This window comes from Acomys russatus, chromosome 20 (assembly GCF_903995435.1).
Source record: "Acomys russatus chromosome 20, mAcoRus1.1, whole genome shotgun sequence".
Classification (NCBI taxonomy): domain Eukaryota; kingdom Metazoa; phylum Chordata; class Mammalia; order Rodentia; family Muridae; genus Acomys; species Acomys russatus.
In genome coordinates, this window is record NC_067156.1 from 24,193,070 (window position 1) to 24,219,129 (window position 26,060).

General features: G+C 45.4%; 2 protein-coding genes and 1 pseudogene across 5 annotated transcripts in view; 1 reads left to right on the forward strand and 2 right to left on the reverse strand.

Moving 5' to 3' along the window:
- On the forward strand, window positions 1–16,297 carry Paip2 (poly(A) binding protein interacting protein 2). 3 transcript variants are annotated; one of them, XM_051163798.1, is made up of 4 exons: window positions 1–166; window positions 10,697–10,860; window positions 13,173–13,352; window positions 15,949–16,297. In XM_051163798.1, exons 2-4 carry the CDS (start codon window positions 10,723–10,725, stop codon window positions 16,003–16,005), a joined length of 375 nt encoding a protein of 124 aa, XP_051019755.1. In that variant the 5' UTR covers window positions 1–166; window positions 10,697–10,722; the 3' UTR covers window positions 16,006–16,297. The 3 variants fall into 3 exon arrangements, with proteins under 3 accessions (XP_051019755.1, XP_051019756.1, XP_051019757.1); XM_051163799.1 differs by having other exon boundaries at window positions 23–166; window positions 10,702–10,860; XM_051163800.1 differs by lacking the exon at window positions 1–166 and adding an exon at window positions 1,546–1,562.
- LOC127204765 (60S ribosomal protein L36a-like) lies at window positions 10,248–10,724 on the reverse strand (annotated as a pseudogene).
- Slc23a1 (solute carrier family 23 member 1) overlaps window positions 14,962–26,060 on the reverse strand; it is a 14,236-nt gene continuing 3,137 nt past the window's right edge. The window contains exons 3-16 of one of the 2 annotated variants that reach the window (XM_051163789.1): window positions 25,829–25,963; window positions 25,024–25,181; window positions 24,374–24,462; window positions 24,184–24,251; window positions 23,862–24,043; window positions 23,523–23,729; window positions 23,266–23,480; window positions 22,877–23,024; window positions 22,156–22,261; window positions 21,753–21,882; window positions 21,531–21,674; window positions 20,805–20,900; window positions 18,416–18,680; window positions 14,962–15,326 (exon numbers count right to left, since the gene is read on the reverse strand). In XM_051163789.1, coding sequence (XP_051019746.1) covers window positions 18,433–18,680; window positions 20,805–20,900; window positions 21,531–21,674; window positions 21,753–21,882; window positions 22,156–22,261; window positions 22,877–23,024; window positions 23,266–23,480; window positions 23,523–23,729; window positions 23,862–24,043; window positions 24,184–24,251; window positions 24,374–24,462; window positions 25,024–25,181; window positions 25,829–25,963 — 1,926 coding nt within the window. In that variant the 3' untranslated portion in view covers window positions 14,962–15,326; window positions 18,416–18,432. The remainder of the gene's footprint in view (window positions 15,327–18,415; window positions 18,681–20,804; window positions 20,901–21,530; window positions 21,675–21,752; window positions 21,883–22,155; window positions 22,262–22,876; window positions 23,025–23,265; window positions 23,481–23,522; window positions 23,730–23,861; window positions 24,044–24,183; window positions 24,252–24,373; window positions 24,463–25,023; window positions 25,182–25,828; window positions 25,964–26,060) is intronic. The other variant, XM_051163790.1, reaches the window with a different exon arrangement.

The following is a 26,060-nucleotide window of genomic DNA, read 5'->3' on the forward strand; positions in this document are numbered from 1 at the left end:
CCTGCGGTGACGGAAATGAAGTCACTTCCGGGCTGGGGTGTTTGTTTGGACTGGAGAAGGGAGGCGGCGGGCGAAGCGCACGTCGAGCGGGGGAGCGGCGCTGCCTGTGGAGATCCGCGGAGGCCGACAAGATTCGTTGGCTGCCGTCCCCGCTGCCGTGCACTGGGTGAGGGGGTCCCCTCAGACGGAACGTTGTGAGCGCGCGGCGAACCTGGCAGTCGAGAGGCTGCGCTCGGAGAAGGCCAAGGGGGGCAAAAGGGCCGGCTCGGCTGTGGGCCACCGAGCCCTATTTGACCTCGGCTGTTCGTGGCCCATTTCCGCCGAGTCTGAGGGATAAGCTGGGGCAGGCTCCATCCATCTCTCCGAAATGGCCTTTGCTCATTTTTTCTTCATTTCATTACTTATGATTTCGATCGCACAGTCGTCTATCCGGGTCTTTTGTGGCGCGCAAGTATTGCCGGGATAGCGCTTTCTTGCGTTCCTCAGTCCTCAGTCTTTTTTTTTCCCCTTACCCTGTCCAGTACCTTTTCCCCTGCGGGCTACCGCCCCCCCCCCCCCCCCATCCCTCTCTTTAGCCGCTTGGGCAACAAAGCTTATTGTTTCTACCCACTATACGCCTGCGCGTCGCCACGCGCAGCCCTTACTGCTGCGCCTGCGCCTGCGCCTGCGCGTTTCTGCCGATGCTGGGGTTTGGGGAGAAAAGGGACTGCTGGCAGGCTGGCGGTGTCCCAGGGGAGCATTCTGTAACGGTCGGACGGCTTGTATCTTTTTCATCCTCTTCCATTTCTTCACCATCCCTACCCCTTTAATTTGAGCTCTCACGTGCTCCAGATAGGCCTGTTGTTTGGGGGCACTGGGAACACTTAAACCGGCAAGGCTTTTAGCTAGGTTAATTTAAAAGGCCGTTTGTTACTCTTAACTTTTAGTTAAAATATACTTATTCCGCACCACTACTACCTCAATGAAAGGAAAGAGGGTATTAGGGCTTCTCATGTAGTTAATCTTTCAAAACGTGTTGCAGCAGCCCGCGGTAATTTTCTAATACGCGCTAAAAGACTTGGTTTAGTGATTTCTTGGTTTTCCTGATTTGGCAGCCCCACCCCCTAGGAAGAATTTGATTTTTCAGTTTGCTGACGGCCTTTGACGCTTATTTTAGTAAATGTCCATTTTGCGAGTGCTGTCTGAGCGTTTCTTATATCACGGTGGCACGTTTTCACGTTTCATTTAGCAGATCAACTGCTATCAAGGTGTTGTTTCATTAAGTAGAGTCTGAAATTCCAGCTGTAGGTTGTTTCAACTAGGAAAAGGGCCTGTGCAAGGACTTTAATGAGATCCAGGACTTGCCGTTTCTGGTTTTGGTTTGTGAATGACAGGACATTGAGAACAGTCTTTGTGTTAATGACCTTGAACGAAACCATTCTTACAAGTATGTATCACAAAGATAGGTAACTTTCAAGAAAAATTATACCCTATTTACCTGTCTCTTTAGGGGATGGGGGGAATGGCGAGTCGCTGTAATGGTTAAAGGCTGTGCCTATTGGTCGCTGAGAACTCAAGCCGAGGTAGGTGATCCGCTATCCTTTTTGGGAGAGAGTGATTTATAGTGGGGTTTTTCCTCCAATAAGCAATAAATCTTGTTTAGGATTATCATTTTGTGACCCTCGATAGCGGTGCCTTCATTTTAATGAAAAATTTTAAAGGTCCACTGTTGGAACAGTTTTAATGGTTATTGTGTAAGTAATAACCTTTGGCTCTTTCACATCTTTTTGTAATTTATAAAGCATTTTCATATTCATAGCAACTTGTGAACTAGGTTTTTTTTTTTTTCTTGTCTTCTTTAACGTTGAGACAATAGGAGCTTGACGGATTATTTAGCAAGTATGTATCATTTAATAATGCCAGCAGCCCGTTGTGGTGGATCTAACCTTTAATTCCAGCACTTGAGAGGCAAAGGCAGGTGGATCTCTGAGTTCAAGGCTATCCTGTTCTACAGAGTGAGAACCAGGACAGCCAGGGCTACACACAGAGAAACCCTGTCTCAAAAAAGCAAAACAAAACAAAACAAAAAACCTATAATAATAATCTAGATATGGTGGTCGGATTCTGTTTAAGGGGAAAAAAAAAAACAGTACTCCTGTGGCTGTTGATAAGTTGAAATATAGGGCTGGATATGGTGGCAAACACCTCTGAGTTCAAGGCCAATCATAGCTACCTAGTAAGATTGTGTATGTGTGTGTGGCGTGTGTTGGGGCGTACTTGAAATATGGCAGGTGCAACTAAAGAACTAAAGTACATTTTAATTAAAATGACTTTATTTCATGGCTGAAGGGGTTGAATTAAGTCTTGCACTTTAATACCTGGTTGCATAAATTAGTGTTCCTGATATATTGGAGCTTTTGACTAAAATGATGGAGAATTGTAAGCTGTCCTTCTTACTCTTCGAACATTAGAGATTAGTGTTACATAAACTTGGGGTTTTGTGTTGTTGTGCAACAACCAACATCTCCAGCTCATTGAGGCCACGTCTTGATAAACTGACCAGACTGGCAGGTCCTAGCCTTTGATAAAAATTTTTCTGTAGCAGGAGCTGGAGAAATGGCTCAGTGGTTAAGAGCACTGACTGCTCTTCCAGAGGTCCTGAGTTCAATTCCCAGCAACCACATGGTGGCTCACAACCATCTATAATATGATCTGATGCCCTCTTCTGGTGTGCAGGTGTACATGCAGACAGAACATTATATACTTAAAAATAAATTATTCTTTTTTTAAAAAAAAAGATTTTTCGGTAACATTGATTTTTTAACGTTAGAGGATTAATTGTTCTAAATGATTTGTTGGGTTTGGTTAGATCAGGTTTATAATCCTAACATTTAGGAGGATTACCTAAAGTTTGAGGCTAGCTTGGGTTACAATATAAGACTGTCGCTGAGTGTGTGTGCGTTTGGGGGGGCGGGCGGTATATATACACACACATTTGTCAGAGGCAGGTGGATTCTGTGAGTTTGAGACCAGACTGTTCTACATAGCAAGTAACAGGCCATCCAGGGCCACATATTGAAACCCTGTCTATAAACACCAGTGCTGCATGACTGTAATCCTAGCACTTGGGAGATAAAGGCAGAAGCATCAAGAGTTCAAGACTGCTCTTGACTTACAAGACCCTGTCTGGAAAAAAAAAAAAAAAGACGGGACTGGAGGGGTGGCTCAGCAGTTAAGGATACTTTGCTCTTACAGAGGACCCAGATTCTGTTCTCAGCAGAACAGAATCTCACAGCCATAGTAACTTCCAGAGTATCTGTTGCTCTCTTCTGCCCTCGGGCATTAGGTGTACAGGTAGTGCGTGTAAATAAATATGTACAGGCCAAACAAACACATAACATTATTCTTTAAAAAAAGAAACCTTTTGAGCCAGGCGTGCTGGAGCACGCCTTTAATCCCAGCACTCGGGAGGCAGAGGAAGGCGGATCGCTGTGAGTTCGAGGCCAGCCTGGTCTACAAAGCGAGTCCAGGACAGCCAAGGCTACACAGAGAAGTCCTGTCTACAAAAACAAAAACAACAAAAAAAAGCCTTTTAAATGTACTTTATTTTAAAGTCTATGAGTGTTACTTTCATGCCTATGAATGTGTGCGTGTGTCATCTGAGTGCCTGGTACAGAGATTAGAGGGTGGAATAGACAGAATCTCCTGAAACTAGAACTAAAGATGCTTGTGAGCTGCTATATGGTGCCAGGAACTGAGCTGCAACAAGTGCTCTTGACTCCTGAACCGCTTTCCCAGCCCTAGGTACTTTAATTATTTTACATGTGAGGAAGATGAGACTTGACCTGTCCTTACACAGCTAGTAAGAGTAAAGTGAGCCAGGCGTGCTGGCACATGCCTTTAATCCCATCACTCAGGAGGCAGAGGGAGGTGAATCTGTGTGAGGTTCAGGCCAGCCAAGGCTATTACACAGAGAAACCCTGTCTCGAAAAACAAGAATAAAGCAGACTGGTGATACCTGGTTTGGCGTGGGGGGGGGGGCGTACTTGTTTTTTGAGACAAGGTCTGCTCTATAACCCTGGATGGCCTGGAACTCAAGAGAACTGCCTTTTGGGTGCTGGGATCAAAGGCATGCTCCACCCAGCACCCCCTAACCTGTAACTACCCCGCCCTCCTCTCTTTTGAAAGTAAGTCTTATCCATGTACATAGTACAGTCTGGCCTTAAACTCTAGGTACTCCCCTTCTGTGTCCCATCATTACAGGGGTGTCTCACTGTGTAAAACAAACTTTTATTCACCTGTTTCAATTGTGTCTGGGAGGCTTACTGCCTGTGTCTGCTAACCTAGGCCTAGTCCTGGAAGCTTTTAGCCTCTGTACAGCCTAACCTAGGTCTAGAATGTTTTCAGCCTGAGACTTACTGCTTAATGAGCTCACCCTTACTTGTTCTTTCTGAGCTCTGGGCTGGCTGGTTCAACTCAGCTGTTCTGGCTCAAAGACCTCTCCCAGCTGACTTATTCATCTGGCTTCTCTCTCCACCTCTGAATTTGCTCTGCTTGGCCTCAAACTACAGCAATCTGCTGTAAGTCCTGCCTCCTCCTCATTCTCTGGCTTGTTCTCTCATTCAACCTCTCTCTGTAAAATTCTCCTGGTAGCTTCCCTTTCCTCTCTTTTCTAGTGAGAGTTGGGTGTATCCTGTTCTGTCAAATCTTTCTCTGGTTTGACATTTCTTTTTCTGCCAATTAGATATCACTTTCAAACATGGGTGTTTCCTTCAACAAACTAATTTTACCTTCATTTTTTTGCCTAGACCGAAGCTTTCCTTTCTTTGAAACGTGCTTTATACCAGGCTGGCCTTGAACTCAGATCAGTTTGCCTCTGTCTCCTGGATTAAAGGCAGCTAAGATTACAGGCATGAGGTGCCATGCCTGGCTATCTGACCAGTCTTGGTTTTTGTTTTTGTTGGTTGGTTTAGTTTGGTTTTTCTAGACAGGGTTTCTCTGTGTTCTCTGGCTGTCCTGGAATTCTCTCAGATATGCCAGGTGGTAATGGCACACACCTGTAATCCCAGCACTCGGGAGGCAGAGACAGGCAGATCGCCATGAGTTTGAGGTGAGCCTGGTCTACTGTGAGAGTCCAGGACAGGGGCTGGAGAGATGGCTCAGCAGTTAAGAGCACTGAGTGCTCTTCCAAAGGTCCTGAGTTCAATTCCCAGCAACCACATGGTGGCTCACAACCAATTATAATGGGATCTGGTGCCCTCTTCTGGCGTGAATAAATAAATCTTTAAAAAAGAGAGTCCAGGACAACCAGGGCTACACAGAGAAACCCTGTCTCAAAAAAACAAAAACAGGATCCAATGCCCTTTTCTGCAGGCACCAGTCGTGTATATGGTGCATAGACATGCACTCAAGCAGAACACTTTTATGCATAAAATAAGAAAATTAAAAGAGATTCTACCTTCCTGCATCTTTACTACTTTCTTTAGAAGTCCAGCTTCCTGTGGGTTAGGTATAAATCATGATTGCTCGTGGCTGAAATAGATCCTGTAGAAAGTACTGCTGTTCCCTTATTCCGAGGGCTATGCAAATTGTTGGCATAATTGTGTCTCCAAAGAGGCATGCAGCAAGTACAGTAGTTATGTTAATTGAGATTCCCTGAGCCTACATGTAAATTACACATACACAAACTCCAGAGGGTTTTTTTGTGTGTGTATCTGTGACCCATTTCCATTATTCCTTTTTCTGTGAAATGTGATAATTCTTGAAAATTAAATTAATAGTAATATCCAAATGTATCAAATTAAGAGAAGTTAATATAAGAAACAAGGAGGGCTGTTGAGCATGGTGAGACTTGTAAAGTCAGTTACTTGTAAAGCCTCGAGAGGAGGGTGTCTAGTTCACAGCCAGCCTAATGTACATAATAAGACTCGTCATAAAGAAAGGCCTGGGGAGCTGGGGAGATAACTCGTAGTTTAGAGCACTTGTTGGTCCTATAAAGGACCTCAGTTTGGTTCCCAGCAGCCACATGATAACTCCCAACTGTCCTATCTCCAATTCCAAGGGATCTGATGTCCTCTTCTGACCTCCGAAGGTTCTGTGCAAGCATATAGTGCATGTACGTACATGCAAACAAAATATTCATACACAAACAATCTAAAAGAGCTAGCTAGAGCTGTGGGTCAATGCTAGGCTGCTTACCTAGCATAAATGAGACCTTGGGTTTCATTCCCCAGTACTACAAATAAAGGAAAATATGGTAAACAAAGAATCTAGTAAAATAAAGATGGTTACATAAATTGTCAAGTATTCAAAAATGTATTTAAAAGATACATACTTGGTCACTGGGGATAGCAGTCCCTACACCTGGGCAGCACAGTAGGAGAGCTGGCCCTACCCTTTGTCTGCTGCAATATTGGGTGAGGTAGCCAAGGCAGTGCTGGAGAGAGTGCCTTGGTGGTGTGGGTGTGGGAGAGCTTGTGGGCTGACAATTCAGTTAACACCCAGGCCCAGATCCAGGCCTTCGAGTTGGACCACCCCACCCAACATCTACCACACCTATGAACTGCTGGAGAGAGTGAAGGGGCCAGTCCTGAAGATTCAGAGATGCAGGATGTCTGAGAGGAGTCCTGTGAGGATCCAGTATTGACAGTGCAGTAGAAGTCAGAGGCCTGGAACCACACCAGTGACTTATTGCAAGGAAGGGGGGGGGGGGGCAAGGGTGGAGGAAGGACAGAGAGATGAGTGGAATTGGTGTGCATGGTGTGACATTAACAAAGAATGTTTTGTTTTGTTTTTAAATCCCAGGGGTTGGAGAGGTGGCTCAGGTTAAGATGTACAGCTATTGCAGATGACCAGAGATCAGTTCTGACCACCCACATCGGGTGGCTCAAAATGCCTGTGACTCTAGCTACAGGCAATACAGTGTACTCCTCTGGCCTCTGCAGGTCCCTGCATTTACACATGCACCCAGTGAAAAATACAAGGAAAAAAAACTGTGGTAGCAAAAGCCTGTAATGTCAGTATTCAGGAGGATCAGGAAAGGCTTAAGTGTTAGAGCATTTACCTGGCTTGTGTTCAGATGCCCTGGGTGTGATCACAAGTGTAAGAAAAACGTTTAGATGTATAGAGTATATTTTAGCTCACAGGAAAATAAAATAAACAATGGGGTAAATAGTTAATGGAATATAAAAAAGAAAGATAAGAAAATAAAACATGGAATTAGGGTGGAAATAGATAAAACTAAAGATCAATCATCAAAAAATGTTAGCTGGGTGGTGGTGGCGCATGCTTTTAATCCCAGCACTTGGGAAGCAGAGGCAGGCGATCTCTGTATGAGGCCAGCAAGTCTATAATCTGGTCTCTTAGGAAGTAGAGACAGGAGGGCTGGGGATTTGGGAGCAAAAACAAAAACTTTAGCACAATTTCATTGCCTCACAAAAGAAACCTATTTATTACCTGTACTGTCACCCTTAATGTTTCTTTTTGCTATCACTAGACTATCAATGCTCTTTCTTTTTGCCTCTTAATTTGCTTAGTCTGATATTTCATATGGTACAATAGAATGAGCACAGGGCCTCATACATACTCCCCCATCCCCATCCCCATCCCACCCACTCCCAACCCCACCCCCAGTCCAGGGTTTCACTGTGTATCTCTGGCTGTCCTGGAACTCACTCTAGGTCAAGATGGCTTCAGACTCAGCGGTCTGCCTCCCAAGTGCTGGGATTAAAGAAAGAAAGGTGTGCGTCACCAACGCCTGGCTTACTCACTCTCCTAGTACTCTACCATTAAGTATTTCCAGCCAGCCCAAAAGTGTTTAACACAGCATCCCACATAGCCCAGGCTAGCTCAAACTCCCTATGTAGCTGAAGGTGGTCTTAAAATTCTGATCTCCTACCTTTCCAGTGCTGGGATTGATAAGTGTGACACCATGCCTATATGGCATGCTCTCTTCCTGAAAAGTCTGTGGTAGCTTCAAGATTTTGTTTCTGTCAAATTTTGCTTTTATTTATGGAATATTCTTGTGAAAAGCACATGTGCTTTTTCTAGTCCAATTATTTTTCTTGTGTCTATTTTTCACTGTAGATGTCTTTGTACTTTCTATTCAGAGAACAGTATGTTTCATGAGGTTGCTGTGGATTCCCAGCATCTCTTTCATAATCTTTCAGTATATGATGGTAAACTTGTCTTCTAGAATTCCTTTTTTTAAAGATTTATTATTTATACAGTATTGTGCATGCATGTGTACTTGCATACCAGAAGAGGGCACCAGATCTCATTATAGTGGTCTACAAAACAAATCCAGGGCAGCCATGGCTACACAGAGAAGCCCTGTGTCAAAAAAACCAAAGAAAGAAAAGAAAAGAAAAAGACTAAGTTTTAGCTTGCAGCTCTCACTAGCCTGGAACTGCTGTGTAGACCAAGCTGGGCTCCAAATCACAGAGATCATCTGCCTCTCCTTCCTGAGCACTGGTGGTGAAGGCGTGTGTTAAGCTTATGGCAGATCTAACCTGCACCTACAAGACACCCACACCTCTGTCAAGCAGCCTTCGTCTAGTGCCCACTGAAGTTCCTTGCCTTTTTAAATTTTTTTATTTTTGGTTTTTCGAGACAGGGTCTCCCTGTGTTAGCCTTGGCTGTCCTGGATTCCCTTTGTAGACCAGGCTGGCCTTGAACTCACAGCAATCCGCCTGCCTCAGCCTCCTGAGTGCTGGGATTAAAGGCATGCACCACCACGCCTGGCTTCCTTGCCTTTTTTTAAATTGAGATGGCAGTGTTTCTGTGGCCAGGTCACAGTATTGCTTGAATTTGTGTACAAGTGGCTGCTTTTATGCATCTCTTTTTAGCAGTTTCAACTTAACTAGTAAAATAGTAAAGCATCTGAAATTCTGCGCCTTAATTTTTAGCCTCAGATTCAGATCCACCTGCCTCTTCATCCTTATTTAGTGCTAGAATTAGACTAGTGCCACCAATCTGACTAGCCTAAATTTTAGAGGTAATTAATTAGGTAGCATTAATCTATTTGCTGGTGAGTAGGTTGTGAGAAACCATATCAAATATGACCAAATGACTATCATTGCCTTTGAAATAATGGAGTTACTGATGGCCTGGGCATGCTTAGGTGTTACGTGGCATATCTGACAGTGGCTGTAATGCACATGATAACACCTCTAATCTCAGCTAACGTTACACCGTTTAGTGTATTTGCCATACCCCTGCTTGAGAGAGTATGTGGTACCGACAGTCACTTTGATGATCACTTGAGTAAAAGCAGAGCATGCATTACAGGGTGTGTGTGGAGGTCTGAGATTGCCTCAACAAGATGGAAGACAACCTACTTTAGAAAATTGTCCTCTGGTCTCCACAAACACATCAAAATTACAACAGAGCTTCTCTCTGTAGCCCTGGCTATCCTGGAACTCATTCTGTAGACTGGTGGCCTCCAACTCAAAGAGATCCACCTGTCTCTGCCTCCTAGGTGCTGGCATTAAAGGCGTGCACCACCAATTGGCTGAAACATAAATTTTCAAGAGTTACAGTTTTAGTTCTGGGACTTAACTGAAATCAAATTTTAAAGAATTTTCTGGCTGGGCACAAAGATATATGCCTTTAATCCCAGCACTTGGGAGGTAGAGACAGGTGGATCTCTGAGTTCCAGGACAGCCAGAGCTACATAGTAAAACCCTGTCTCAAAAACAAAACAAAAAATGTTTAAGTGTGGGAGCCAACAAGATGGCTCACCAGATAAGGGTATTATTTGCTTGTTCCCACAGGTCACATGGTAGAAGGAGAGCACCAATTTCTATAAACTGTTTACTGGTTTTCACATAACATCATGACATGTACATGCCCCATGGTCATGCTTCTTGTCGAAGACAGGCTCTCTAGTGTGTAGCACTAGCTGTGCTGGACCTTGATATATAAGCCAGGTTGGCCTGGAACTTACAGATAGCCAACCACCTGCCTTTGCCTCTGCCTCTGAGGATTGACATTAAAAATAAAAATAAATTTTTTAAGCAAGTAGGTGGCACCAGACACGTGTACATATCCTCACACAAACACTAAAGAATTTTCTATTTGTGTATCTCAATCCTTGTCCTCTGCTGTTTTTTTATTTGTTTGTTGTTTTTTGTTTCTTTTTTTGTGCTTTGTTTTGTTGGGGTTTTGTTTATTTTTCTTCTTCTGGTTTATTCTCTCCCCAAAGACTAACTGCAATCAAATGAGGTGAATCAAAGCTCATGATTTATTGTCTTCATAACAAGATCGGCTTACAACTGGATCACTTGGCCCTTTGTCTTCTTGCCTTTCAGTTTAAAGTGCTCGCATCTCTTTAACAGCCAGCATTCTCTTAGATCTGCAGTTGGGCTCAACACAGTCCAGTCCAGTCCAGTCCAGTCTCAGCACAATCTTCTTTGTAGTTTCAGCCCGTTTTTGGAAAATAGGCTTAGTCTGTCCACCATAGCCACTCTGGTTCCTGTCATAACGCCGCTGTCCCTGGACATATAAAGAATCCTTGCCTTTCTTGTACTGTGTCACTGTGGGATTGGTGCTTGCCACATTTCTTGCAGAATGTCCGGCGGGTCTTAGGAATGTTCACCGTGTTTTCGGGAGCCTCCCTCAGCTGCTGCTTAAAAGTCTAATGTAGCCTGTGCCTCTAACACCTTGATGAGGTGTGCTCATGAAGAACTAAAAATTAATTGTATTCTATTTTATAAAGGTTAGAAACGACACCAAACACCAACCATGAAAGATCCAAGTCGCAGCAGCACTAGCCCAAGCATCATCAATGAAGATGTGATTATTAACGGTCATTCTCACGAAGATGATAATCCATTTGCAGAGTACATGTGGATGGAAAACGAAGAGGAATTCAACAGACAAGTTAGTTTTATATACAAACATTTTTTTTTTTCTCATAACTTCAACCCTCTCAAATATGTCCTTGGCCCTGAACTGTGTGTCTGGTTCTTTACACGCTGTAAGGATTGATGTGTTAGCACTCCTGTTTGATTTGGCCACTAATTACTGCCAGACTTAAGTGCTCATTGAAATTACTTGGGCAGCTTGTTTCAGAGTCCCACCCTGAAGAAGATTGATTCAGAAGAATAGGGTGGAGCCTGGGAAACTGAACAAAGATCCCAGACAGTTTGAGTTTGGAAACCACTGCCTTAAACCAATCAGGTCTCTGCACGACACTGCAAATCCAAAAAAAGTTAGGAAGCTGGAACAGAGACCACAGATGTTCTGGTGCAAAATTGATCTGGTTTTCACTTGAGACCCTCTTTCATCTTAGTCAGCCTGAAAAGTCTGCTGCTACTTCTCTTCAGAGCAGTCTGATAGATTATAGATGTCATCTTGGATTTCCATCTTTCCACTGTCTATCCTCATCCTCATTCCCAAGCCTGGTCATGGTCTCAGCAGTCAGTAGTTAGCGCAGCTTCACTGTAGCCTATAATGAACAGTCTAGAACAAAGCAGTTCAGGCTTGTTTCAGTTGAGAGTCAGTTGGGTTGAGGGGGGGGGCTGTTGTTTATTTTGAAAGCAGAGTGTCTCACCCTGTAGCCCTGGCTGGCTAAAATTCACTATGTAGAGCAGGCTGCCCTGGAACTCAGAGATCACCTATATGCCTCTGCCTCCACCTTCTAAATGCTGGCCAGAATTAAAGGCATGAGCCAGCAGGCCTGGGTTGAAGATTTATTTCTACTGTTTATGTAAACAAGTCCCTGCAGAGCCCAGAAGAGGGCATTGGATCCCCTAGAACTGGAATTGCAGGCAGTTGTGAGCGGCCTAACACGGGTGCTGGGAATCGGACCTGGGCCCTCTGCGTGAACGACAAGCACTCGGTACAGTGAGCCCTTTCTTCAGCCCTTTGTGCTCTGTTTTGTTTTGCAGGGCTGAGGCTTGACCTTGTCCACCCTCCTCATACTGAGACCAGTTGGGGGAGTTTGCAGCTGTTTTAATCTCTTATCTTTTAAAATGATTATTTATATTTTATGTGCATTAGTGCTTTGCCTGCATATATGTCTCTGTGAGGGTGTCAGATCCCTTGGAACTCTAGTTACAGGTGTGAACTGCCCTGTGGATGCTGAAAATTGCACCTGCATCCTCTGGAAGAGCAGACAGTGCTGTTAACCCCTGAGCCATCTCTCCAGCCCTTAATGTCTGCCTTTTAGAGATTATGTCTACGGGGGTTGGGTTAGGCCTGGATATTTTATGGGCCTTCTGAGTAATCCTGAACAATATTCCGTGAAGAGATGATTCCATAACTCTTTCCTTGCTACTCTCAATGAAGAAAACATTGTGTAGCAACAAGACCTAAAATAACCCTAAACAGATCTTCCTAGGTCTTGATGGTAGAGTGGGGCTATTTTTTCCTGTAGTACAGAAACAGGGAGGAAAGTTTCTAACATTTGAATTTTGATGTTGGAGATCAGACCCAAGGCCTCCATGCATAGTAGTGTACTCTACCAAAGTTACACTTCCAGCCCTGACACTTGGGGTGGGGGTGGACTCACCATTCCTGTATCTCAACCTCCAGAGTTGTAGGATGACAGTTGTGCACTGGTGTGCCTGACTGTTAGGGAGCATTTGAGAGACAGGTTCGTTCTGTATTAAGGGTTGGCCTGGTGTCAAAATTTACCTTTTTCTTCAAGTGTTGAGATAATAGTTGTAAACCACACAGCCAGCCACATTATGGTTTGATTTAGTTCTGTTCTGTTGAGACAAGGTCTTACTGTATAACCATGATATCTACCTGTAACTCAGATATCTGCTTGCCTGCCTCGAGTACTGGGATTAAAAGTGTGCACTGCTGCACCAGGCTTTTACATTATGATTTCAAATAGCTTAGTGTAAGACATTTTGGGGGGCTGGAGAGATGGCTCAGTGGTTAAGAGCACTGTCTGTTCATCCAGCGGTCCTGAGTTCAATTCCCAGCAACCACATGATGGATCACAACCATCTACACTGAGATCTGATGCCCTCTTCTGGCCTGCAGGTGTACATGCAGATAGAGCACTGATACATTAAATAAATAAATAAATTTTTTTATTAATGTAAAAAAAAGATATTTTAAGGCTACTCAGGGAGGCAGAGGCAAGCAGATCTCTGTGAATTTGAGGCCAGCCTGGTGGTCTACAAAGCAAGTCTGGGATAGCCAAGGCTCTAATTATCACCTGTTTGTTGTAAATCTAGATAGAAGAGGAGTTGTGGGAAGAAGAATTTATTGAACGCTGTTTCCAAGAAATGCTGGAAGAAGAAGAAGAACACGAATGGTTTATTCCAGCTCGAGATCTCCCACAAACTATGGACCAAATCCAAGACCAGTTTAATGACCTTGTTATCAGTGATGGCTCTTCTCTGGAAGATCTTGTGGTAAAAAGTCATTTCTCGTCTTTTTAGACCCCACCTCATCTCCCATAAGTGGAAAACCCATCTACTCTCTAAGAAGAGTTCCATACCTCTCCTTTAAAAAGGTTTCCACTTTTTAAGAGTGGAAGCAGAGTCCCCAGTCTCAATTAGGGTATGGTAACTTCTTGTTGCTGCCTTTGCCCCTTGATGTTGCATTAAACTCACTGTTGCCCTTGGAATATTTAATGTCTTGGAGTGGTCCACGAACGTACAGTACTACCACATGACTTGATTATATAAAAGTATCTTGATAAGTTTTGCTCTTTAAATTTTTTATCTGATAAAATTTCTGAGATCTCCTGATTGGGTTTCTTTGAGGTACTTTTACAAGCTATTGGCAGAAAAAGAATGCAAACCTAGATTCATATTTATTCTCAGTCTTGTCGCTGCTAATGCGCTTGCAATAAAGTTTTCATCCTCACTAAAGTAGAACTTGAGTCTTTTACTAAAAGTAAGTAAGATACAAGGCTGGGCAGTGGTGGCGCACGCCTTTAATCCCAGCTCTTGGGAGACAGAGGCAGGTGGATTGCTATGAGTTCGAGGCCAGCCTGGTCTACAAATACACAGAGAAACCCTGTCTCGAAAAACCAAAAGGAACAAAAAAAGATACAAGATTTGTTTCATGAGGTGGGTGGGTGGTTGAAACAGGATTTCACTTAGCACAGTCCAGCCTGGAACTCAGTGCATAGCCCTGACCCCAGCCTACCAAGACCTAGGATTACAAGCATGAGCCACTGTGCTTCACAAGATTTTGAAATTAGAATTTTTTTCTGGTTTTAGATGTTCACCTTTTCTGACCAAGAGAATTATCTGGAATTCCTGGGCTCTGGAACTTTTCAGTTGCTGCCTGTTGTGTATTAGTTTACTAAGCTGTTCATTATAATCACCTAAACTTTACAATCAAGCTTTAAGCATGGTAATTGTTTAAAAGCATCCCAAAGGAGACACTTTATAGGCATCTTCCCCATTACACTTTTGGAAAACGTTCTACTGCTACAGGGCAATACAGAAAAATCAAAATTCACATTGCGGTACAACTTTCATTGCAGTAAATTACAGTGACCCAGCTGAACCTGGCGTATGATCTGAAGTCTGTTGGGACATATTTACTCATGGCTACATTAGTCATGTCACATAATACTGATGCTCTGGTGAATAAAGGCCTTTGCTGGGCTTAATGTAGAACCTGGATTTGCATAAATCCATAATACAGAAACTGATTTGTATGACGTGGACTATTGAGATTACTTTAATTCATTCTTTGGCTTCTCTAGCTGCCAGAAGATTAGATACTCAAGAATTCTGGGGGCTGAGGGGGGGTTGTTTTGTTTTACAATTAAACCACGCTTGGTTTTCTTCTTAAGGATTTTTATTTGTGTGTATGTAATGTTGAAAGTCAAGCCCAGGCCTAGAACATTCTAAATAGACATTTTATCACTGAGCTAGTCTTAAAGTTTGAGTTTATTTCTCCTGTTGGAAGGAAAAATACTTAATAGTATTGATCTAAATGATTGATCCAGTATGTTATTTAGTATTAAATATATGACATTAGAATATTAGAATTACATTCTTTTTTTTTTTTTTTTTTAAGCCTACCTGCATGTCTGCATTTACCCTGTAATCTCTGGTTTCTTTTGTATTAACTCTAGCTCTCAATGTGGAGAACCTCCAGCTCTTCTTCCTTTATATTGGCATGTGTGCTTAAGAAAGTAACAGTGAAGAAACAGAATAATGCTAACACAAGTCTCTAGAGTGCTTAGAGACTTGGACCCAGTCTTCCAATAAAAAATTATTTTAAGATCATGTAAAATGGAGTCATAGAGAGGGTGATCTGTCCAAGCTTACACGGGAATTTGGAATAGGCAGAGCTGAGATTTCCAATTCAGATCGTCTTCTGTCTCCTTTGTAGTTTTCTTTTCCTGTTTCATACAATGTTTCCTGTGAGAATGAGAAAACAGTTGTAGAAAGATCATCCCCAATTTTCAGTGCGTGATAATAAATTTACCAGTAGCCAACAGCACCACAGTTAGACTGTGAGCATGTATTTAACATGTTTGAAATTGTCTCCAGAGAATCAGTAAACTGGACAGAATGCCTTGTTCCATTCTATTATAGTTGATGTGAAGTTAGGTTGTTTAGACTGAATGTCAGTTCCTCCTTTAGAAGTTGTAAAATAGGATATAGAGGCCAAGTGTGGTGGTGTACACCTTAATCCTAGCACTTGAGGGGCACAGGCTGGTGGATCTCTGTTCAGCCAGGACAGAGAGAGACCTGTCTTCCCTGCTCTTCTCTCCCCCCCACCCCCCTTTAAAAAAAAAATCAAAGAAAGAATATAGAGCTTATGTGACATTCTTTCTCTGCCATAGGTTTTTGGGGTTAGGTATAACCTTACTGTCCAACCTTTTGTGTTTTTCTGGGAGGTTTTTTGTTTTTGTTTTTGTTTGTTTTTTTTTAACATAAAGATCTAGGCTGAATGCTTCTGAGAATCCACAGCCATCTATAATGAACTTGCTTTTTTTCTTTTTTTTTTTTTTTTTAATTTTATGTACTTATTTTCCAGGTCAAGAGCAATCTGAATCCAAATGCAAAGGAGTTTGTTCCTGGGGTGAAGTACTAACATGTTGAGTAGCCGGGCCCTCTTTTGGTGGATGTAGCACAATTTCCACACTGTGAAGGCAGTATTAGAAGACTTCATTGTAAAAGCTCTCGTCACTGTGTTACACTTATGCATTGCCAAAGTTGTTGTTAGTCTTGCATGCTTAATAAAGTGCTGAGACTGTTACTAAGTAAGAAGCTGTCACACAGTTACTGAAAGTAGAAGTGGCCCCATGGCTTCGTGTAAAGACAGCAGTGGAAGAAGCACCAGTCAACTGTGACAAAGAACCAAATTAAATAACCTCCAAATCTCACTGAATTGTCTGTCTTTGAGGCTGAACTGTTCCCTTAGGGTTAATTGAAACTTTCTAATGTCTGCACTTTGTAAAACAAAAAACAAAAAAAGTAAGTTTAAACCAGGTTCTGATTGTTAAGCAGATTTCTCAGTTGCATTTGTCCATCAAAAATAACCTTTTCTGAAGAAAGTCTGTTAACTTGAAGTAAGTCATTGCACAAGCATGTCTTTGACCAAGGTTGTAAGGTGGTGGTCAGCTAGGAGCTAGTCTGGCTTTTGCCTGGTATACTACCTTGTTAGGGGTACTGAGTTTTCCCAGTGTTAACCTTGAGGAACTATGACTTGAGGCTTGCATCTTCTGAGGGGTCATTGCATTACACCATACATGTGTGAAGTCTAACACAGGACCAACACCAGCCCATAATCCAACTGCAGTACTGAAAAGACAGTAGCATGATTCTGAGTGGTGCTCTTCCTGGCTTTGTTAACCATCATGACTATAGTCTGCAGCACAACTTTTCTTTTAACTAAGCTAGAACAGTTTTTGGCTTCTTAAACTTCATATTTGGGTAGGTTAAGCTGCCATACGTGTTCAGTGTGAATAGTGTTTAAGTTGAAAATATTGTAAAAAAAAAATTATATTTTTTCAAAAATATTTAAAAAAATAAATAATAGTAGAACTGAGCTGATGCTTGTGTTTATTGGTGCAGACTCCAGACTCCAGTGTTGGTCTTCACTTAGCATGGGCCCAGTGCCTCAGGGCATCCCTGGGGATGAAATGTGCTCAAATCCACAGGAGCTGTGCAAGGAGCTGTCCAGTATTTGACTTGACTGCAGAATTAAGTCTTAGATAGCCATGGTATAAAACTGTTTGGGCTGGGGACATGTGTGTGTTAGTAGCAGAACACATCCTTAGTATGTGCAGCAACATAGATTTTTCTTGATGTTACAAACCTGAAGACTTGGGGCTGGAGATATGGCTCAGTGGTTAAGAGCACTGCCTGCTCTTCCGAAGGACCCGGGTTCAATTCCCAGCACCCACATGGCAACTCACAACTGTCTGTAACTCCAAGATCTGACACCCTCACACCAATGTACATAGATTAAAAAAAGTTAAATAAAATATTTAAAAAAAAAAAAAAAAACAAACCTGAAGACTTACAATAAATGAAATGTCACTTAAAATTTCAGGCAGTGTTTTGCTACATCACTAAGGCCAGCTTAAGGCCCTCCTGCCTCAAGCTCCTGGGTGCTGGGGTACCTTGCTCTCCTGTATGGTTATTTCTGGTTGTACTTTGCGGAAGGCTCTAAGGTGTTTTGGGATTTTTTGTTGGTTTGGTTTGGGGTTTTTGGTATTTTGTGGTGCTGAAGGTTGAATTTAGGAATTGTTTTCTGCATGCTAAGCAACCACTGTTCGCTGGTCTGCCACATCTTTAGCCACAGTGTTTGTTTTGTCTTGTTTTCACGACAGGATTTTTCTGTGTAGTCTTGGCTGTCCTGAAACTCTCTAGTCCAGGCTGGCCTTGGTCATCTTGTCTGCCTCTGCCTCCTAGGTGCTCAGATTATGTCACTATGCCCAGCCAATGAAGGTCTTTTCATTTTTACTTCATAAATTTTTTCCTGCTCTGGGGAATCTTATGCTTTCTTCTTACCTCTGTGGGGCCCACACAAATCACAATATACAGACATGCATGTGGGCAAAACACCCATGTACCTAAAATAAATATTCCTTAATTTTTTATTTTAATTTTTTAGTTCTTTCACTTTCAAGCGGGTTGTGATAGAAGATCATGCATTGGGAGAGGGTAAACTGACGGTGGTGGCTTATGGGAGGCTGCAAAAGTATACATGGTATGCATTAACACAAGGACCCAGGCTGCCGGTGACCCCCTATGGGCTCCAGCTGCCCTGGTGCTGCCTGTTTCTGCTGGGGCTGCTATTTCAGCTTACTTGTAATCAGTGGTGCCCCACAACAGTTGGCAATTTCTGTAACATGACTAAGGAATTCTACCCAAAATTTACATTTACTTTTGACTCAGCCTACTCTTCTCCTGAAGAAACGTGGAACAGATTTTTTAAATGAGAGTAGTTTGGTTTTTCTTTTTGTTGGAACAGATGTTTGCATAACACGACTTACCTTTCATAGAGGTAGTTTCAGACCTTGGTGCACATAGACCCAGCTTCTTTATTGTCTGGAGTGTTCTCTGGAACTGAAGGCTCATTTTCTGTCTTTTTAAAAAACCCTCTGAAGACTGGGCAGATGGGAATGTATCTGAAAAAGGCAGTCGTTTTTACCAGGCCCATCCCAAAGGGGAAATCATAGCTCTTCAGGCTCGCCGACGTCTCACTGCTGGCATGGGCTCCAGCTTTCCACTGTATCAGGCCTCTCTCCTCTGGGCTCCCTGCAAGAGGACATAGGGGTCGCTTAGGTGGCTAGCAACCCTCGCTGCGCGCCCCCCCCCCCCCAACATAACCAATCAGTCCAAAGGCATATCTCTAGAATCAAGTAGGCGTTGGCTGGTTGGTTGCTGGAGCGCAAGGCAGTTTTGCATGCTAGATAAGCACTCTACCATCCTATGTGCCTTAGTTGCCAGGCTATGCTAAATAATTTCTTTATTTCAGAACACCCTGGGAATTATGCAGGCATTGTTGCATAACTTCTCAAGATGAAGAAACAGGCCAAATAGTGTCTAGGTTGTACCTTGGGGTAGGGACATTTTTAGACTTTTTTTTTTTTAACAATTTTTTTTTCATATTTATTTATTTATTTATTATGTATACAGTATTCTGCCTGCATGTACTACATACCAGAAGAGGGCACCAGATCTCATTGTGGATGGTTGTGAGCCACCATGTGGTTGCTGGGAATTGAACTTATGATCTCTGGAAGAGCAGTCAGTGCTCTTAACCGCTGAGCCATCTCTCCAGCCCCATATTTAGACTTTTATTGTATTTATTGGTTATCTTGAATTTTTGTAACTAAGAGTAAGGAGGTCAGAGTTCAGGAAGTAGGTTCTCCCGCTCTATCATCTCAGCTCATCAAGTTCAGGAAATACCTTATCCTTCGGCAGCAGGACAGAGATCTTGATATACTTTGAGTACTAGGATTCTACATTTGAGAAATAAACCATTTTTATAGCACGAGTGAAAGCCAGGCTAAGCAAAGATCTTTGATAGGAGAGGAGTCCCAGGGATTGTAGGTTCTCGTAAGGGCAGTTAGAGCCAAGAGTAACCCCCAGAGTACCACAAATGAGGCTCTGGGCTCTCAACGGGGAGGGCTGGCGGCCTCAGGAAAGGCCACCTGGAGATCGAGATGTTTGAATTGGGCCAGGAATCAGTTGGCCAAAGAGAAGAAAGTGATTGGCACAGACATGACTGGTCCCGATGTCCCATTTGCCTTTACTCCCTTGCCATAGTGGGAAAGCCTGCCTAGCCCAGAGTGCCCTCATGGTAACAGGCTCCTCCTACGACAGCCAGCTTACCTACAATGACTCCTACCTAGTCACTGCAACTTAAATTGTTAGCTAAATCCAGTTCTACTTCTCGTTTTATGGCAGGGACTCCTCATAACAAACCGTTGAGCGTGCATCTCCTCAGATGGATTCAGGGCTGACCTAGTAAATTCCACCAGCTTTGCCTGAGCTGCATTTGACTCTTCTCTGAGGTATAAGCCAAGTGCGGTGATACATGGCTATATAATGTCAACACTGAGCAGATAAAGACAAGAGAATGGCAAGTTCAAACTAGCTGAACTGTCATGTCTCAAAAAACTTGATTAATAACCACTCTATTCACTGAGCTTTGCTCACCCAGTTTCCCAAAACCCGTCTGCAAAAGGCAGTGTGGTCCAGTGGCTGGGATGCATACAAGCTGTTTCAGATTTGCAGTTTAATGCTACCTTATGACTTTGTGGTCTTTTTTGTTTGCTTTGTTTTGTTTCAACACGGGATTAAATCTAGCACCTCTTGTGCTTAGCAAGTGCTTTGCCGCTAATACAGCCGGCCTGTCGGGTTTTAAAGTTGACATGAGACACTCCATTCCTGACTCATAGTGGATGTCGGCTGCTTTTTAATCTGATGGGGATTAATTTTAAACATATTTACTAGGCATATGCATACTGGTCTATCACATTTCCACATTCCTTGCAAAAAACAAACAACTTGCTCATCAAAGATTCCTTTTAGGGCTCCTGTATTTGTGCATCAGGACGCTACCATGCTTTGTAGATTTCTCCCACAAACCAATGCTGCATTTTTACCTGTCCAACTCTGTGAAAATAAAGATGCTCTCAGCCTGGTGGGTGGCTGTAAAGAACTGATGAGGAAACCCAGAAATTACTAGGCCACAGTCTGTCGTCCTGCCCGCCCACCCCCCCCCCCCCCTTCAGACACTGGACATTCCACCAGCCCATTCTGCTTGCTGGCCTGCATGGCACCGGGCCTGGCCATGCCTCAGGAACCAAATCATCTGTTGTACATAAGAGTCTAGTCTGGCTCTGTGATTCCCTCCCAGAGCCAATCCAGTACCTGGCACTGTGTTGTCCAGTATGAAAGCAAGGCATCCACCAACAAACATCTCCGTGGTCAGCAGCACAGTTAGGATCTGATCTACTTCAGAAATGCCTATGGAGTAAGCCAGAGGGGGGTGCCCATGGGCTAATGACCTTGAGCCCGTGAGCTCGAGAAACTTCCAATCTATGTAGCCCACTGACTTAGAAACTGTCTTGGCCATGGAATATTCCAAAGCCTGAACCTTCAAGCCTATCTGTACCTCTGGTCTCTTCCCATCTTTGGGAACAATCTTCTGTCAGCTGCTAGTTGTTAACTTAGGACAAGTCACTAAGCCTCTGTGAACTCATGTTCCTCTGAAAAACAGAGGTAATAATAGACTCTCATGGAACTCTTAGGAAAATTAAATGAGCACATAAAAAAGCCTCAAGCCGGGCGTGGTGGCGCACGCCTTTAATCCCAGCACTCAGGAGGCAGAGGCAGGCGGATCGCTGTGAGTTCGAGGCCAGCCTAGTCTACAAGGTGAGTCCAGGATAGCCAAGGCTACCCTACACAGAGAAACCCTGTCTGGAAACACCAAAAAAAAAAAAAGAAACCTCAATAAATTAGCTAGGCTCATGCTTAGCAATCACAGGTGCTAGGGAGGTGCCATGCTGCTAAACTGGTTTCCAACCCACATGTGGAAGAGTTTTGAGAGACCACCCCATTCCCCCACCTCTGGAGACAGCAGACAACAAAACGTACCTGTGTGGATAGCACCTGGGTTGGAGTCCAGGTAATTGGGCAGCATAAGGCCAAAGAACATGGAGAATCCCAATACAAAGAGGTTGCGAGAGGAGTTCATGTCCACAAACTGCAGGTTGGATAGTCCCACGGCGGTGATCATGCCTGCCATGGCACAACTGCTAGAGGCAGCCTGGCTAGCCACGTCCTGCCTCTCCCACCCAGCAGGCATCAGACACTCACCAAAAAGGGTGCAGAACATTCCTCCCAGGATGGGGTCTGGGAGTGAGGCGAAGAGGGCCGTGAACTTGCCAATGGCACCCAGGATTAGCATGATGCCAGCACCGTACTGCACTACCCGACGGCTGCCCACCTGTGGGAAGCCAGGGGCTGGCTAGACCTAGAGGCGGGATTAGTTCCAGGGCTAGACCTGGAGGTGGGGTTAGTTCCAGGGCTAGACCTAGAGGCGAGGTTAGTTCAGGGGGAGGGTATTGGGCATATAAACAGACTCCAGCATTGGGAGGGGTGTAGGACGAAAGTGGGATGCTCTCAAATGCAAGGTGGGGCTAGGGCAAAGCCAAGACTGCTTAGAACAGGACCTGCAGCCCATGAACAGCACTGTGCTGCTCTGGCTGGTGGCTGGCACCTTGGTAATCCCTAGGACCCCAATGTTGGGGCTGGATGAGGTGGACCCGTTGCCTGTGCCCAGTAGCCCAGCAATAATGCAGCAGATGCCTTCAGTGAAAATCCCCCTGCAAAGAAAAGGTGAATGGGGTATTGGTCCAGCCCCTTCACCAGTCTTGTCATCTTGGCCCACTGCCTGCCCCTCTGGGGCTGTGCAGGCTGGTACCATCTGTAGCCTGGAAGACAGGAGTCAGTACCAGCACTCAGTGCCCCACCGTTTACTTCCTTGGACAGTTCTGAGCTTTAGGCCCACATCTGTACCATGGTGATAAGGGTCCCGACCTCACCATATCATTAGCCATTGTATAAGCTAGTTTCCCTGAGACTCTGCACTGTCAGCAGTTCCCAACATTTGCTCCCCTTGGAGTGTGGAGTAATTCCATGCTCGAAGGAAACATCATTTAGAGATGAGAGGGACTTTTTTACCCAAGCCTATAAATGGGACCCGGTCCTGTCCCTACACTTGCTTTCATAGTGGCCTCTCAAGCCGGGCATGGTGGCACACGCCTTTAATCCCAGCACTCAAGAGGCAGAGGCAGGCGGATCACTGTGAGTTCAAGGCCAGCCTGGTCTACAAAGTGAGTCCGGGACAGCCAAGGCTATACAGAGAGACCCCGTCTCGAAAAATCCAAAAACAACAACAACATAGTGGCCTCTTGGGATCAGACATTGAATGGGCATACCTGTTGATGGCATGTACTGGAGGAGGTGGTGCCCCAGCCAGCCGGGCACAGGCATAGTAATCACCGATGGACTCAATGATGCCTGCCAGTGTGGCACTGAACATTCCCAAAACCGCAGCCACAGTCACTGTGGGTAGGCCCCACTGACCTGGGTTGGAGGAAACATGACAGGTTGTTGAGGACGCTGTGGTGACTTGGAAATAGATGGTGCTATTTGAGAGGGAGGGGGACTGGTTGTCGGGGGAGGGGGGCCTCACTGATACAGGAATCCAGATTAAGGTTTGGGGGTAAGCCGTTACTCAGTGGCCACCCACAAGCAGGGCTAGGGCTGCCTTTGCTGAAGCAGAGTCACCAGCTGGAAACAGAAGGGACCAAGCAGGCTTGCTTACACGGGTAGGGGATGCGGACCCAGGGAGTGATGGACATGATGTCCCCTCGGGCATCAGTTCGAGCCTGGAAGCCATAGGCTGTGGGATCTCTGGGCAGCGCATCTGTCAGGGTCAGCACATAGCAGAGTAGCCACACGGTCATGATGGCCAGCACGATCTGGAGCGGGCGGGGTGAGGGAGTGCTGCAGGCGCTGGGGACCTCGGTGCAGACTGACCTGCTCCTGTGGCTCCTGCACCCAGAGCCCTGGCTGACTGACAGGAACCCCCTGCCCTCGCCCCAACCTTCCCTGGCTATCGGGGGCTCTTGCCCCTTCCTCAACGCCAGCACCTGCGAGCTCCTCACCGGAAACATCTTAAAGATCTGGACGCGGAAGAGGGTGAGACCCTTGCCCCAACGGTAAACAGGCAGCAGGAAGGTGACGTTGCGTAGGTACTGGGAGAACAGGATAATCAGCAGAATAGAGCTGGGGACAGAGACACAAGAGGGAAATAGCTGGTAGGCCAGGGTGGCACCTGGAAACAGACGAGAGGGCAGGAATGAAGGGGTTGTGCACAGGGCCTAGGATTGGGCAGAAATAGTGCTGTTGCCTGCTCACCATGCTGAAATGCCCCAGTGGGAGCCAGCTCGGTCACCAGCAGCTTGGAAAACAGAGAGACCGATGAGGGAGACAGTGGGGGTGACCGTGAGAGGCCCAATGTAGCTGAGCAGGGCCCCAGGCAGCCCCATCAGCCCAATCATCACCTCCACCATGCTGGACACCATGATTGCACCCTGAACCTAAAAAGACAAAGTCAGCTATGAGTTACCTGGACCTGGCCACTAGCAGGATGTAAGTTCCTCAACCAACTCCTGGAACACACAGCTCAGCAGTGGCCCACCCACCTAGGCCCTTGGTCAAACCCAATCTCTCTACCCACCTCCCGAATCCGAGGATGCCAGATATGAGAGGTATCCAGGGGCATACTCCAGTTACCGTAGATCTCCTCTGAGGACAGAAATTGCGAGAACAAACATAGCGCCATGAATACACCCTAGTGTCTAGTCTCTAGGTAGCTGCCCAGACCTCCAAGACCTGTCCTCCTGGGTAGACACCAATACTGAACCCACCTTCTGGAGGACACTTCCACCTCTCCAAGGCCAGGATAGCTTTGGCTGGAACCAGAAACGCAAAGGCGCTGGCCTGGAACAGCGGCAGCCTGGGGAAGGCGGCACAGAGTAGCAGTGGCGGAGGGAAAGGTACAGAGAACAAGGGTTAGAGGAAGGGACACAAAAAGGGAAGTCATTAAAGCCCCAGGAGGACTTCCTCCCACCTCCCATTCAAACCCCGCACTCCCAAGGCCCGGAACCACCACGTGCTCAAAAGTGGACTGCTCCGTTTCTGCATCTGAGGGCTGCTTACAGCTGTTGCCATCCACTACCACAGAGCCAATCAGACTAGGACTGGTCACGCGGGGCCAGGAATGCCCGCTCACAGGCATGGGCAGTGGAGCCGGGAGACAGCACTCCTTCATTTTTGTAATGGAGTGGGTCCCGGGGACCTCCTAAATCACAGGTGTCTTGAGAGCCCAGCTACCCAACGCTAAGGCTGGCCAGATAGAGCAGGCAACACACAGAGCAGAAACCAGCCACTCTTAGACCGCCTGCTCTGCCGTGTGCAAGCATGCAATTGCATGTCGTGTGTGTGTGTGTCTGTGTGTCTGTGTGTGTGTGTGTGTGTGTTTGTGCGCGCACGCGTGCACGCACTCATGACAGCTCACCGGATGCCCACTGTAGTCTGGATGAGAGTGGTAATACCCACGCAGGTGAAGATCGTCCCAATGAGCTGACTGACCATGTTCTGGTCGCGGCCCACACACAGCGCCTCAGCCAGGAGGAAAGGCACAGCGATGGTGCCGCTGAAGCAGGTCAGGTAATGCTGGAGTGAGAGGAGTTTGAGAGGTGGCCCCACAAATGCACACATGGAAATGGGCACCCCAGGTCTGTGTCCTGAACCTAGACCATACTAACAAATTGCTTACTCACACTGACATTACACACACAAGGGATTCCCAGAAAGCTACTGCTCACCACTCAGCGCCGCCCCCCCCCATCTCCCTCAGATTATTTTGTGCCGTCTATGTTCCTGTCTGTCACATGCCGCCCACAATCCTCCCAGGCCACTTAGCCTTCTTCTTCTTCTTCTTCTTCTTCTTCTTCTTCTTCTTCTTCTTCTTCTTCTTCTTCTTCTTCTTCTTCTTTTTTTTTTGTTTTGTTTGTTTTGTTGTTTTTCGAGACAGGGTTTCTCTGTGTAGCCTTGGCTGTCCTGGACTCACTTTGTAGAGCAGGCTAGCCTCAAACTCACAGCGATCTGCCTGACTTTGCCTCCCGAGTGCTGGGATTAAAGGCGTGCGCCACCACACCCAGCCCCACTTAACTTTCTTCGGCATTGCTACTTAGTGACAGTCATTGTACTGACCTTATTTCTTTCTCTAGCCTGAAATGACCTTGTCCAGATTGGGTTTGCGATACCAGGGGAGTACGCCACCTAGGGTTGGGTCGACCATGAGGGAAAAAAAAACCTACCTGGAAGCCCAGCAGGATGCACAGGTACCATGGCGGCACATCTTCGATCTTGTACAGCATGTCAAACTTGGGCTCCGAGGGCAAGGATGACTGCTGGTCCCTGGTGGAAGTCTCCGCTGAAGCCAGGGACTCATGCTGAGGCAAGAGAGCGCTGGAGCTCAGTGCAGAGTGAGGAACAGGCAATGCCTGTACTGCCTGGCATCAGGGAGCCAGGGGGAAGGGGGCTGGAGCA

Excerpts from the sequence above, each read along its gene's own strand:
- Paip2 (XM_051163798.1), top strand. The coding sequence starts at position 10,723 with ATGAAAGATCCAAGTCGCAGCAGCACTAGCCCAAGCATCATCAATGAA. Across the intron at positions 10,861-13,172 it reads AAGAGGAATTCAACAGACAA|ATAGAAGAGGAGTTGTGGGA; the intron begins GTTAGTTTTATA and ends TTGTAAATCTAG. Across the intron at positions 13,353-15,948 it reads CTTCTCTGGAAGATCTTGTG|GTCAAGAGCAATCTGAATCC; the intron begins GTAAAAAGTCAT and ends CTTATTTTCCAG.